The sequence below is a fragment of the Oncorhynchus tshawytscha genome, linkage group LG05, assembly GCF_018296145.1.
Source record: "Oncorhynchus tshawytscha isolate Ot180627B linkage group LG05, Otsh_v2.0, whole genome shotgun sequence".
Taxonomy (NCBI): Eukaryota; Metazoa; Chordata; class Actinopteri; order Salmoniformes; family Salmonidae; genus Oncorhynchus; species Oncorhynchus tshawytscha.
Window position 1 is genome coordinate 11803199 of NC_056433.1, and position 12477 is coordinate 11815675.

A 12477-nucleotide genomic window follows, 5' to 3' on the forward strand; every position below is an offset into this window, starting at 1 on the left:
GATTGGATTAGCATTAGGCATCAGAACCTGAGAGTGGGATTGGGTTAGCATTAGGCATCAGGACCTGTGTGTGTGATTGGGTTAACATTAGGCATCAGGACCTGAGAGTGTGATTTGGTTAGCAATAGGCATCAGGACCTGTGTGTGTGATTGGGTTAGCATTAGGCATCAGGACCTGAGAGTCGGATTGGGTTAGCATTAGGCATCAGGACCTGAGAGTGGGATTGGGTTAGTATTAGGCATCAGGACCTGAGAGTGGGATTGGGTTAGCATTAGGCATGAGGACCTTAGAGTGGGATTGGGTTAACATTAGGCATGAGGACCTGAGAGTGGGATTGGGTTAGCATTAAGCATCAGGACCTGAGAGTGGGATTGGGTTAGTATTAGGCATCAGGACCTGAGAGTGGAATTGGGTTAGCATTAGGCATGAGGACCTGAGAGTGGGATTGGGTTAGCATGAGGCATCAGGACCTGAGAGTGGGATTGGGTTAGCATTAGGTATGCGGACCTGAGAGTCGGATTGGGTTAGCCTTAGGCATCAGGACCTGATTACGTTTGTGCTAGAGGAGTTGCCTAATATGGGCATGTCTGATCACCTATACAACATCCAATATGCAGTGATGTGAAGTACTTAAGTAAAAATACTTTAAAGTACTACTTAAGTAGTTTTTTTGTGGGTATTTGTACTTCACAATTTCTATTTTTGATAACTGTTACTTTTACTTCACTACATTCCTAAAGAAAATTCTGTACTTTTTACTCCATACATTTTCCCTGACACCCAAAAGTACTCTACACATTTTGAATTTTGAATTTTCAGTTTCTTAGCAATTTCTTGCTTGGATTAGCCTTAATTTCCTAGAACAAGAATAGACTGACAAGTTTCAGAAGAAAGGTCTTTGTTTCTGGCCATTTTGAGCCTGTAATCGAACCCACAAATGCTGATGCTCCAGATACTCAACGAGTCTAAAAAAGGCCAGTTTTATTGCTTCTTTAATCAGAACAACAGTTTTCAGCGGTGCTAACATAATTGCAAAAGGGTTTTCTAATGATCAATTAGCCTTTTAAAATGATAAACTTGGATTAGCTAACAACAGTGCCATTGGAACACAGGAATCCTCTGTACGCCTATGTAGATATTCCATTTTAAAAAATCATCTGTTTCCAGCTACAATAGTCATTTACAACATTAACAATGTCTACACTGTATTCCTGATTCATTTGATGTTATTTTAATGGACAAAAAATGTGCTTTTCTTTCAAAAACCAGGTCATTACTAAGTAACTCCAAACTTCTGAACGGGAGTGTAAGTGCTTATGAATGGGATATGGTATTAGGTGCCAGGCGCACCGGTTTGAGTGTCAAGAATTGCAAAACTGCTGGGTTTTTCACGCTCAACAGTTTTCTGTGTGTATCAAGAATGGTCCACCACTCAAAGGACATCCAGCCAACTTGACACAACTGTGGGAGATATTAGTGGGAGATATTAGAGTCAACATGGGCCAGCATCCCTATGGAACGCTTTCAATGTTACTTCCGGCGCCGACAGAGATGGCCGCCTCGCTCGCGTTCCTAGGAAACTATGCAGTTTTTTGTTTTTTACGTGTTATTTCTTACACTAGTACCCCAGGTCATCTTAGGTTTCTTTACATACACCCGAGAAGAACTACTGAATATAAGATCAGCGTCAACTCACCATCAGTACGACCAAGAATATGTTTTTCGCGATGCGGATCCTGAGTTCTGCCTTACAACCAGTGTAACCGAGTGGATCACATGCAGCGACCAAAAAAAAAAAACGACTCAGAAAAAGAGGGAAACGAAGCGGTCTTCTGGTCAGACTCCGGAGACGGGCACATCGTGCACCACTCCCCAGCATTCTTCTTGCCAATGTCCAGTCTCTTGACAACAAGGTTGATGAAATCCGAGCAAGGGTAGCATTCCAGAGGGACATCAGAGACTGTAACGTTCTCTGCTTCACGGAAACATGGCTAACTGGAGAGACGCAATCCGAAGCGGTGCAGCCAGCGGGTTTCTCCACGCATCGCGCGGACAGAAACAAACATCTCTCTGGTAAGAAGACGGGCGGGGGCGTATGCCTTATGGCCAACGTGACATGGTGTGATGAAGGAAACATACAGGAACTCAAATCCTTCTGTTCACCTGATTTAGAATTCCTCACAATCAAATGTAGACCGCATTATCTACCAAGAGAATTCTCTTCGATTATAATCACAGCCGTATATATCCCCCCCCCAAGCAGACACATCGATGGCTCTGAACGAACTTTATTTAACTCTCTGCAAACTGGAAACGATTTATCCGGAGGCTGCATTCATTGTAGCTGGGGATTTTAACAAGGCTAATCTGAAAACAAGACTCCCTAAATTTTATCAGCATATTGATTGCGCAACCAGGGGTGGAAAGACCCTGGATCATTGTTACTCTAACTTCCGCGACGCATATAAGGCCCTGCCCCGCCCCCCTTTCGGAAAAGCTGACCACGACTCCATTTTGTTGATCCCTGCCTACAGACAGAAACTAAAACAAGAAGCTCCCACGCTGAGGTCTGTCCAACACTGGTCCGACCAAGCTGACTCCACACTCCAAGACTGCTTCCATCACGTGGACTGGGAGATGTTTCGTATTGCGTCAGACAACAACATTGACGAATACGCTGATACGGTGTGCGAGTTCATTAGAACGTGCGTTGAAGATGTCGTTCCCATAGCAACGATTAAAACATTCCCTAACCAGAAACCGTGGATTGATGGCAGCATTCGTGTGAAACTGAAGGCACGAACCACTGCTTTTAATCAGGGCAAGGTGTCTGGTAACATGACTGAATACAAACAGTGCAGCTATTCCCTCCGCAAGGCTATCAAACAAGCTAAGCGCCAGTACAGAGACAAAGTAGAATCTCAATTCAACGGCTCAGACACAAGAGGTATGTGGCAGGGTCTACAGTCAATCACGGACTACAGGAAGAAACCCAGCCCAGTCACGGACCAGGATGTCTTGCTCCCAGGCAGACTAAATAACTTTTTGCCCGCTTTGAGGACAATACAGTGCCACTGACACGGCCTGCAACGGAATCATGCGGTCTCTCCTTCACTGCAGCCGAAGTGAGTAAGACATTTAAACGTGTTAACCCTCGCAAGGCTGCAGGCCCAGACGGCATCCCCAGCCGCGCCCTCAGAGCATGCGCAGACCAGCTGGCCGGTGTGACATATTCAACCAATCCCAATCCCTATACCAGTCTGCTGTTCCCACATGCTTCAAGAGGGCCACCATTGTTCCTGTTCCCAAGAAAGCTAAGGTAACTGAGCTAAACGACTACCGCCCGTAGCACTCACATCCGTCATCATGAAGTGCTTTGAGAGACTAGTCAAGGACCATATCACCTCCACCCTACCTGACACCCTTGACCCACTCCAATTTGCTTACCGCCCAAATAGGTCCACAGACGATGCAATCTCAACCACACTGCACACTGCCCTAACCCATCTGGACAAGAGGAATACCTATGTGAGAATGCTGTTCATCGACTACAGCTCGGCATTCAACACCATAGTACCCTCCAAGCTCGTCATCAAGCTCGAGACCCTGGGTCTCGACCCCGCCCTGTGCAACTGGGTACTGGACTTCCTGACGGGCCCCCAGGTGGTGAGAGTAGGCAACAACATCTCCTCCCCGCTGATCCTCAACACTGGGGCCCCACAAGGGTGCGTTCTGAGCCCCCTCCTGTACTCCCTGTTCACCCACGACTGCGTGGCCATGCACGCCTCCAACTCAATCATCAAGTTTGCGGACGACACAACAGTGGTGGCTTGATTACCAACAACGACGAGACGGCCTACAGGGAGGAGGTGAGGGCCCTCGGAGTGTGGTGTCAGGAAAATAACCTCACACTCAACGTCAACAAAACTAAGGAGATGATTGTGGACTTCAGGAAACAGCAGAGGGAACACCCCCATCCACATCGATGGAACAGTAGTGGAGAGGGTAACAAGTTTTAAGTTCCTCGGCATACACATCACAGACAAACTGAATTGGTCCACTCACACAGACAGCATCGTGAGGAAGGCGCAGCAGCGCCTCTTCAACCTCAGGAGGCTGAAGAAATTCGGCTTGTCACCAAAAGCACTCACAAACTTCTACAGATGCACAATCGAGAGCATCCTGGCGGGCTGTATCACCGCCTGGTATGGCAACTGCACCGCCCTCAACCGTAAGGCTCTCCAGAGGGTAGTGAGGTCTGCACAACGCATCACCGGGGGCAAACTACCTGCCCTCCAGGACACCTACACCACCCGATGCTACAGGAAGGCCATAAAGATCATCAAGGACATCAACCACCCGAGCCACTGCCTGTTCACCCCGCTGTCATCCAGAAGGCGAGGTCAGTACAGGTGCATCAAAGCTGGGACCGAGAGACTGAAAAACAGCTTCTATCTCAAGGCCATCAGACTGTTAAACAGCCACCACTAACATTGAGTGGCTACTGCCAACACACTGTCAATGACACTGACTCTACTCCAGCCACTATAATCATGGGAATTGATGGGAAATGATGTAAATATATCACTAGCCACTTTAAACAATGCTACCTTATATAATGTTACTTACCCTACATTGTTCATCTCATATGCATACGTTGATACTGTACTCTATATCATCGACTGCATCCTTATGTAATACATGTATCACTAGCCACTTTAACTATGCCACTTGGTTTACATACTTATCTCATATGTATATACTGTACTCGATATCATCTACTGTATCTTGCCTATGCTGCTCTGTACCATCACTCATTCATATATCCTTATGTACATATTCTTTATCCCCTTACACTGTGTATAAGACAGTAGTTTTTTTTGGAATTGTTAGTTAGATTACTTGCTCGTTATTACTGCATTGTCGGAACTAGAAGCACAAGCATTTCGCTACACTCGCATTAACATCTGCTAACCATGTGTATGTGACAAATAAAATTTGATTTGAACACCTTGTAGAGTCCATGCCATGACGAATTGAAGCTGTTCTGAGGACCAAAGCAGGAGCAAATCAATATTAGGAAGGTATTCGTAATGTTTTGTACACTCAGTGTATACTTCTCACATGAATAGCACCAGGGATATAGCAGAGGGTAAACGCTGTTTTACACACATTGTCATTTATAAAATAAAGTTAGCGTTGTTGTGCATTTACCAACCTTTGTGTTTACCACTACATCCCACTGTAAACTGTAACCACATTTCATCAGTATGACTTTGCTTAGTGTTTATGGTTCTCTGTAATAAAGGGACGTTTATTCCACAAACATGATGAATTGTGGGCCATTAAACTTCCTGCCAGCCCCATCCGACCGCCTGACAGGCCAGAATGTCAATGAGCTCCGTCTCCTTGTAACCGCTGGCGACCGTGCACCACCGCTCAATGTCCCCTGTGGCATCATGTGGTTTGTGACATTGTGTGACAGTGTGAAACGCACTGTGTGTGTGTGTGTGTGTGTGTGTGTGTGTGTGTGTGTGTGTGTGTGTGTGAGAGAGGTTTTGCTGTGCGTTCCACTCCTGTATTCCTCTGGGTTGTGTTCTGCACACTGATTCCCGCAGTAGAGAAGTGTCACCCTTGCGCACACATGCACACTCACACACACACACATACACACTCACGTACGCGTACATGCACACACACAGATGGCTTACACACAAACACAGATGGCACACACACAGACACACAGACAGAGCGCAGACAGGGGACATGCAGAGTCCCACACAGAATAACAAAAGGACTCCTCCTCTCATCCTTCTCTCCTCCTCACCTCTCACCCTCCTCTCCTCCTCTCCTCTCCTCCTTCTCCTCTCCTCTCATACTTCTCTCCTATCCTCTCATCCTCCTCTCCTCCTTCTCCTCTCCTCATCCTTCTCCCCTCTTATTCTCCTCTCCTCTCATCCTTCTCTCATCCTCTCCTCTCCTCTCTTCCTCCTCTCCTCTCATCTCACACTCCTCCTCTCATCCTCTCCTCTCATCCTCCTCTCCTCCCATCCTCCTCTCCTCTTCTCTCCTCCTATCCACAGCCACAAAAACTCATCAGGCACCCTCCTATTAGCTGTCTGCTGGACTCAATCACTCTAGCTGGTTTTATAGATCTGTTTCACTTCTTGTCTCAGGGCATCTGAGGAGAGGTGTGTGTAGGTGTGTGTGTGTGTGTCTGTGCATGTGTGTATATGTGTGTGTGAGAGAATGTGTTTGAGTGCATGCGTGTGTGTGTGTGTGTGTGAGAGAATGTGTTTGAGTGCATGCGCGCGTGTGTGTGTGTATGTGTGTGTGTGTGTGTGTGTGTGTGTGTGTGTGTGTGTGTGTGTAGGAAAGAGCCTAACACTGTGATTTGTGCTTATCTAGTGTGTTAGCCAGAATGAGGAACAACTCCATATGTACATGCAATGACAGGGACCTTATTGTGTATGGTGGCCCATGCATTGTCCGAGCTCTCGGAGATATTTTTCACGACTCAATACGTAGGTGTTCTATGGTTGTGAACACCGTCTGAGGGAATTTCAACTGCGTTTTCTTCTCAATAAAGGAAGAGCATTTAAAGAACTACATTTCGTTAGGAACTGAATAAAAATAAAATGTTGTAGAACGTAGGAAAATCCTTCCTTTTAGTCCTTTGGATGTGGATCAATTAGCTTTCAATTCGTTAGAGATCTATTTGTAGGGGATTAAAGAAAACAATATCCTTGACATAAAGGGACTCAACCAATCAATATGTTTGTTGACTGGTCAATACTTCAATTATGAGAGAGCTCAGCTCAGCAAGTTGACGCCTGGGGGAAAATAGCATATTGCAGGCTTTGAGCTATTACCCATCAACACCAATATGGAAGACATAGAACGAGTATTCTGATAATGAACACAATGGTATAGAGGCAATCGCCATTGCACTGTTTTAGCCTGCTGAGCTAAAGCCTCCTAAGACCATGTCTTCACGTTTCAGGGAAGGTTATTCACCAGGAGAGCAGCGTGGTTCACCGAACCATTTCCATTATGTTGGCACACAGTTCAAGGAAGTGGATGTGTAATAATAAGCACAATGTCAAACACACATCATGCAGAAACACACAAACATGCTTGCAGCTATATCTGGGTTCATTTCACTGTGTAAACGTAGGACCATGGAAAGGCTACATTGAAAATAAGGAGAAACTTACCCAACATACATTAGAAAAAGATTGCAATAAAATAAGTGCATATTCTGAACCAACTTAGGTGACAGTTGTTGCCTTCCTCTCAGCTGATCATAATGCCAGTAACATTTGGAATAAGTGCATTAACCACAAAACTCTTGGGGTCAAACCAAAGAACACGTAACAGCTGGCACCCCAGAGTTCTGGGGTTAGTTAACACTTTTCTACATAGGATTACGTAGCAATGCTTCGGTCAGGGGAATTCTACTACCCAGCGGTGATCATTTGTAGTGGGACTTTCCAATAACATCATATTCTGTGTGTGAACTGGTTTTCTGGATCCAGATAACCAGATTACAACCATCTAAAGATGTATTTTTCTGGTTGTGAAAAGGGTGTCTTAAAAACATCATTTTACAACCAGCATACAATATTACTTCATAATTATGTCATTGCAACCAGTTTTGCCTACTAAGATACTACTACACTTATAATAGCTAAATAAACATACTGTATTCAATGCCTAACACTAAGCACACCAATATATAACCAAAGGTCACACAAGGCCTCACACTGTTTCATATTTTCCTCAGTCTGGAGCCAGGGCATGTCCACAGTACATTACATAAGATATCTTTACATGAGCTTAAGGGCATATACACAGTCTGTCAGACTGTCCCACTTCACTGTAAAAGCTTTCCTTTAAGGCATAGAGTTTACATTTTAGAGGTAGAATAACTCCACATTCTGGTTCTAGTAGCATGAGTTGCAGAGAAAAGCCACTGTCTGGTTTGTGAAAGCGAGGGGATGGCATGTTACCTGGCTATGACAAACAGCACACAACTGACACCCAAGTAAGCCAGCAGAATATACATCCAGATATCGGGTGAGAGGGGGTTGAGGAAGGAGAAGACGCCCGGGTTGGTTCCGTTGGGCTTGCGGTAGAGGATACTTATCCCCAGTGTCATGAAGGGCTTGGAGAAGTCGATGACCTTCTCCCTCACGTAGGTGATGGCCAACGGAGCCACTGCTAGGTCTGCTTTCTGCGAAGAGAGATGGGGAAGATAGCCTGGTCCCAGATCTGTTTGTGCCATTTTGACAACATGTTTGACGTGACCCTGGCTATAGGACAAGACATCAAACAGATCTGGGGCCAGGCTGGTTCACACCAGCCTGGCCCCAGATCTGTTTGATGTCTTGTTGGAGTTCACCAATCAGGGGATTTGGTATCACATTAAAAAAGCTGAGATAGACAAGGGACTAGGTTGTTTTATTTGAAATATAACTTACCTTGCTAAATAAAGGTGTAATGTAGTTAGTGGGAACTGGGAAGTCAAAGAACTGAAAAGCGTCCCTATTATAATTTCCCCATTATACTGTAGATATAACCTCTGAAACCATCTGAAGACCATTTATTTATTTTTATTTAACTTTTATTTAAACAGGAAGTCACACTGAGATTAAAAATATATTTGACAAGAGAGCCCTGTATACATTACAATAAAAACAGAATAATGAAACTAGAGGTCGACCGATTAATCGGCATGGCCGTTTTCATAACAATCGGTAATCTGCATTTTTGGATGCCGATTATGGCCAATAACATTGCACTCCACGAGGAGACGGTGTGGCAGGGAGACCACCTGTTACACAGGTGCAGCAAGGAGCCAAGGTAAGTTGCTAGCTAGCATTAAACTAAAAACAATCAATCTAAACATAATCACTAGGTAACTACACATGGTTGATGATATTACTAGTTTAACTAGCTTGTCCTGTGTTGCAAATAATCGATGCGGTGCCTGTTAATTTATCATCGAATCAAAGCCTACTTCGCCAAACGGGTGATGATTTAACAAGCGCATTCGTGAAATGTCGTTGCACCAATGTACCTAACCATAAACATCAAAGCCTTTCTTAAAATCAATACACAAGTATATATTTTTAAACCAGCATATTTAGTTAAAAGAAATTCATGCTAGCAGGCAATATTAACTAAGGAAATTGTGTCACTTTTCTTGCATTCTGTGCAAGCAGAGTCAGGGTATATACAGCAGTTTGGGCCACCTGGCTCGTTAAGAACTGTGTGAAGACCATTTCTTCTTAACAAAGACCGTAATTAATTTGCCAGAAATTTACATAATTATGACATAACATTGACGGTTGTGCAATGTAACAGCAATATTTTGATTTATGGATGCCACCCGTTAGATAAAATACGAAACGGTTCCATATTTCACTGAAAGGATAAACGTTTGTTTTGAAATGATAGTTTCCGGATTTTACCATATTAATGACCTAAGGCTCGTATTTCTGTGTGTTTATTATATTATAATTAAGTCTATGATTTGATATTTGATAGAGCAGTCTGACTGAGTGGTGGTAGGCCGCAGCAGGCTCGTAAGCAGTCATTCAAGCAGCACCTTCCTGCATTTGCCAGCAGCTCGTCGCAATGCTTGAAGCACAGCGCTGTTTATGACTTCAAGCCTATCAACTCCCCAGATTAGGCTGGCAATACTATAGTGCCTATAAGAACATCCAATAGTCAATGGTATATGAAATCCAAATATTATAGAGAGAAATAGTACTATAATTCCTATAATAACTACAACCTAAAACTTCTTAACTGGGAATATTGAAGACTCATGTTAAAAGAAACCACCAGCTTTCATATGTTCTCATGTTCTGAGCAAGGAACTTAAACATGAGTTTTTTTTACATGGTACATACTGCACTTTTACTTTCTTCTCCAACACTGTGTTTTTGCATTATTTAAACCAAATTGAACATGTTTCATTATTTATTTGAGACTAAATTGATTTTTATTTCTGTATTATGTTAAGTTAAAATAAAAGTGTCCAATCAGTATTGTTGTAATTGTCATTATTACAAGTATATATATAAAAACCGTCCGATTAACCGGTATCAGCTTTTTTTGGTCCTCCAAGAATCGTCATCGGTATCAGCGTTGAAAGATCATAATCTCTAAATAAAACATACACATATATGTGTTTTAAAACAATATAATTCAGAACACAATCAACCAAAATAAACATATTTAATAAATGCAGTCACATTCAACTACATAAAAGTCGTCAATCAGTAATTAAACTGCCTGAGTGACACCAGCACATCTAACTGCAGTGAACTCGGCAGATTGTTCCACAAATTAGGGGCAAAAAAACTCAATGCAGATTTTCCCAAATCTGTGGAGACTGCAGGGATCTCTAGTGTTATCCATTCCTGAGAAGGGATAACTTTAGATAACTTATGACTCTTAACTTAATTAATGACGTTACATATGGAGGGAGATTCTGTCAGATTGCTATGGAAATAAATGAAAGAGAATGCAGCTCTCTTCTTACAGACAGAGAGGTCCAGCCCACATTTTATACAGACTACAATGATGAGTCCTAACATTGTCTGCTGTGATAAAACGTACTGTGGAAAGGTAGACTGTGTCCTAGGGTTTCAAAACAGCATGTAAACAATATCACCAAAATCCAATACAGGGAGAAACGTTATTTGAACAATCTTTCTCCTATTTTCAATACTGAGGCATGATTTATTTCAATATATAAAAACAATCTTGGATCTTAGCATCTTAGTCAGATTTTATTTGTGTTATGAAGGACAACTTGTCATCAATCCAACCCAGGTACTTATATTGAGAAACAAGCTCAATTTCGGCTCCATTTGTAGCACAAATATGCAGGTCCTCAGGGTCAACCATGAAGCTACATTATAGACATAACCTTTGAACCTATCTGAAGACCACGAAACTCCATTATAGACATAACCTCTGAACCTATCTGAAGACCACGAAACTCCATTATAGACATAACCTTTGAACCTATCTGAAGATCACGAAACTCCATTATAGACATAACCTCTGAACCTATCTGAAGACCACGAAACTCCATTATAGACATAACCTCTGAACCTATCTGAAGCCCATGAAGCTCCATTGTATCCATGATCCAACCAACCGTAACCTCTTCAACACGGCAACCCACCATTAACCACTATGGTAACCATGACAATAGTCCAGTTCTCCTCCCCCTACTCACATGGTCCATGAGCTCCCTGACCATGCCGCTCCACTGGCCCGTGCTCTCCTCCAGCGCCCCGTACTTCCCGTCCTCCACCAGGCGCACCTATTAATGAGAATAAGAATGACTACAGCAACAACTATTAATATTAATACTAACAATATATGTAATTTAGTAGAAACTTGTAGTAGTACACACATTCATTTTCATACCATCGTGATTGATCCCAGAACCCTGGTGTTACAAGCACCATGCTACGCCAACTGAGACACATGGGAATCCACTCACCTCATAGCGGAAGCCCAGGATCGCTGAGAGCTCGCGCAGAAGGTCGATGCAGTAGCCTTCAAAGCGGTCGTTGCCGTACAGCGGCTTGTCTGACTTCTTGAACATCACGTAGGGCTCCACCTGTTAAGGAAAAATGGGGGGAGGAGATGGAAGGAGAAGAAGAAAGGAGAAAGAAGCAGAGAAGGGGCAAAAGACAAAGGTAGTTTGGTATTTGTTGGCGTTTTATTAGGATCTCCAGTAGCTGTTGAGGAAGCAGCAGCTTTTCTTCCTGGGATCCACACAAAACATGACATACAGTGGGAGGAAAACGTATGTGAACCCTTTAGAATTACCTGAATTTCTGACAAAATTTGTCGTAAAATGTTATCTGATCTTCATCTAAGTCACAACAATAGACAAACTTAAACTAATAACACACAAACAATTATACGTTTTCATGTCTTTACTGAACACACCATGTAAACATTCACAGTGCAGGCTGGAAAAAGTATGTGAACCCTTGAATTTAATAACAGGTTGACCCTCCTTTGGCAGCAATAACCTCAACCAAACGTTTTCTGTAATTGCGGATCAGACCTGCACAACTGTCAGGAGGAATTTTGGATCGTTTCTCTTCACAAAATTGTTTCAGTTCCACAATGTTCTTGGGATGTCTGGTGTGAACTGCTCTGTAGAGGTCATGACACAGCATCTCAATCGGCTTGAGGTCAGGACTGACTGGGCCATTCCAGAAGGCATATTTTCAAGCCATTCTGTTATTGATTTACTTCTGGGTTTTGGAATGTTGTTCTGTTGCATCACCTAACTTCTGTTGAGCTTCAATTGGCAGACAGATAGCCTTACATTCTCCTGCAAAATGTCTTGATAAACTTGGGAATAAATTTTTCTGTCAATGATAGCACGCTGTCCAGGCCCTGAGACATCAAAGCAGCCCCAAACCATGATG

General features: G+C 43.2%; 1 protein-coding gene across 1 annotated transcript in view; it reads right to left on the minus strand.

The window, feature by feature from the left end:
- The window catches only part of LOC112249829 (glutamate receptor ionotropic, kainate 2-like), a 174923-nt gene that overhangs the window by 39532 nt on the left and 122914 nt on the right, over positions 1 to 12477 (minus strand). Inside the window, exons 11-13 of the mRNA XM_042321472.1 lie at positions 11532 to 11651; positions 11262 to 11348; positions 8014 to 8237 (exon numbers count right to left, since the gene is read on the minus strand). Coding sequence (XP_042177406.1) covers positions 8014 to 8237; positions 11262 to 11348; positions 11532 to 11651 — 431 coding nt within the window. The remainder of the gene's footprint in view (positions 1 to 8013; positions 8238 to 11261; positions 11349 to 11531; positions 11652 to 12477) is intronic.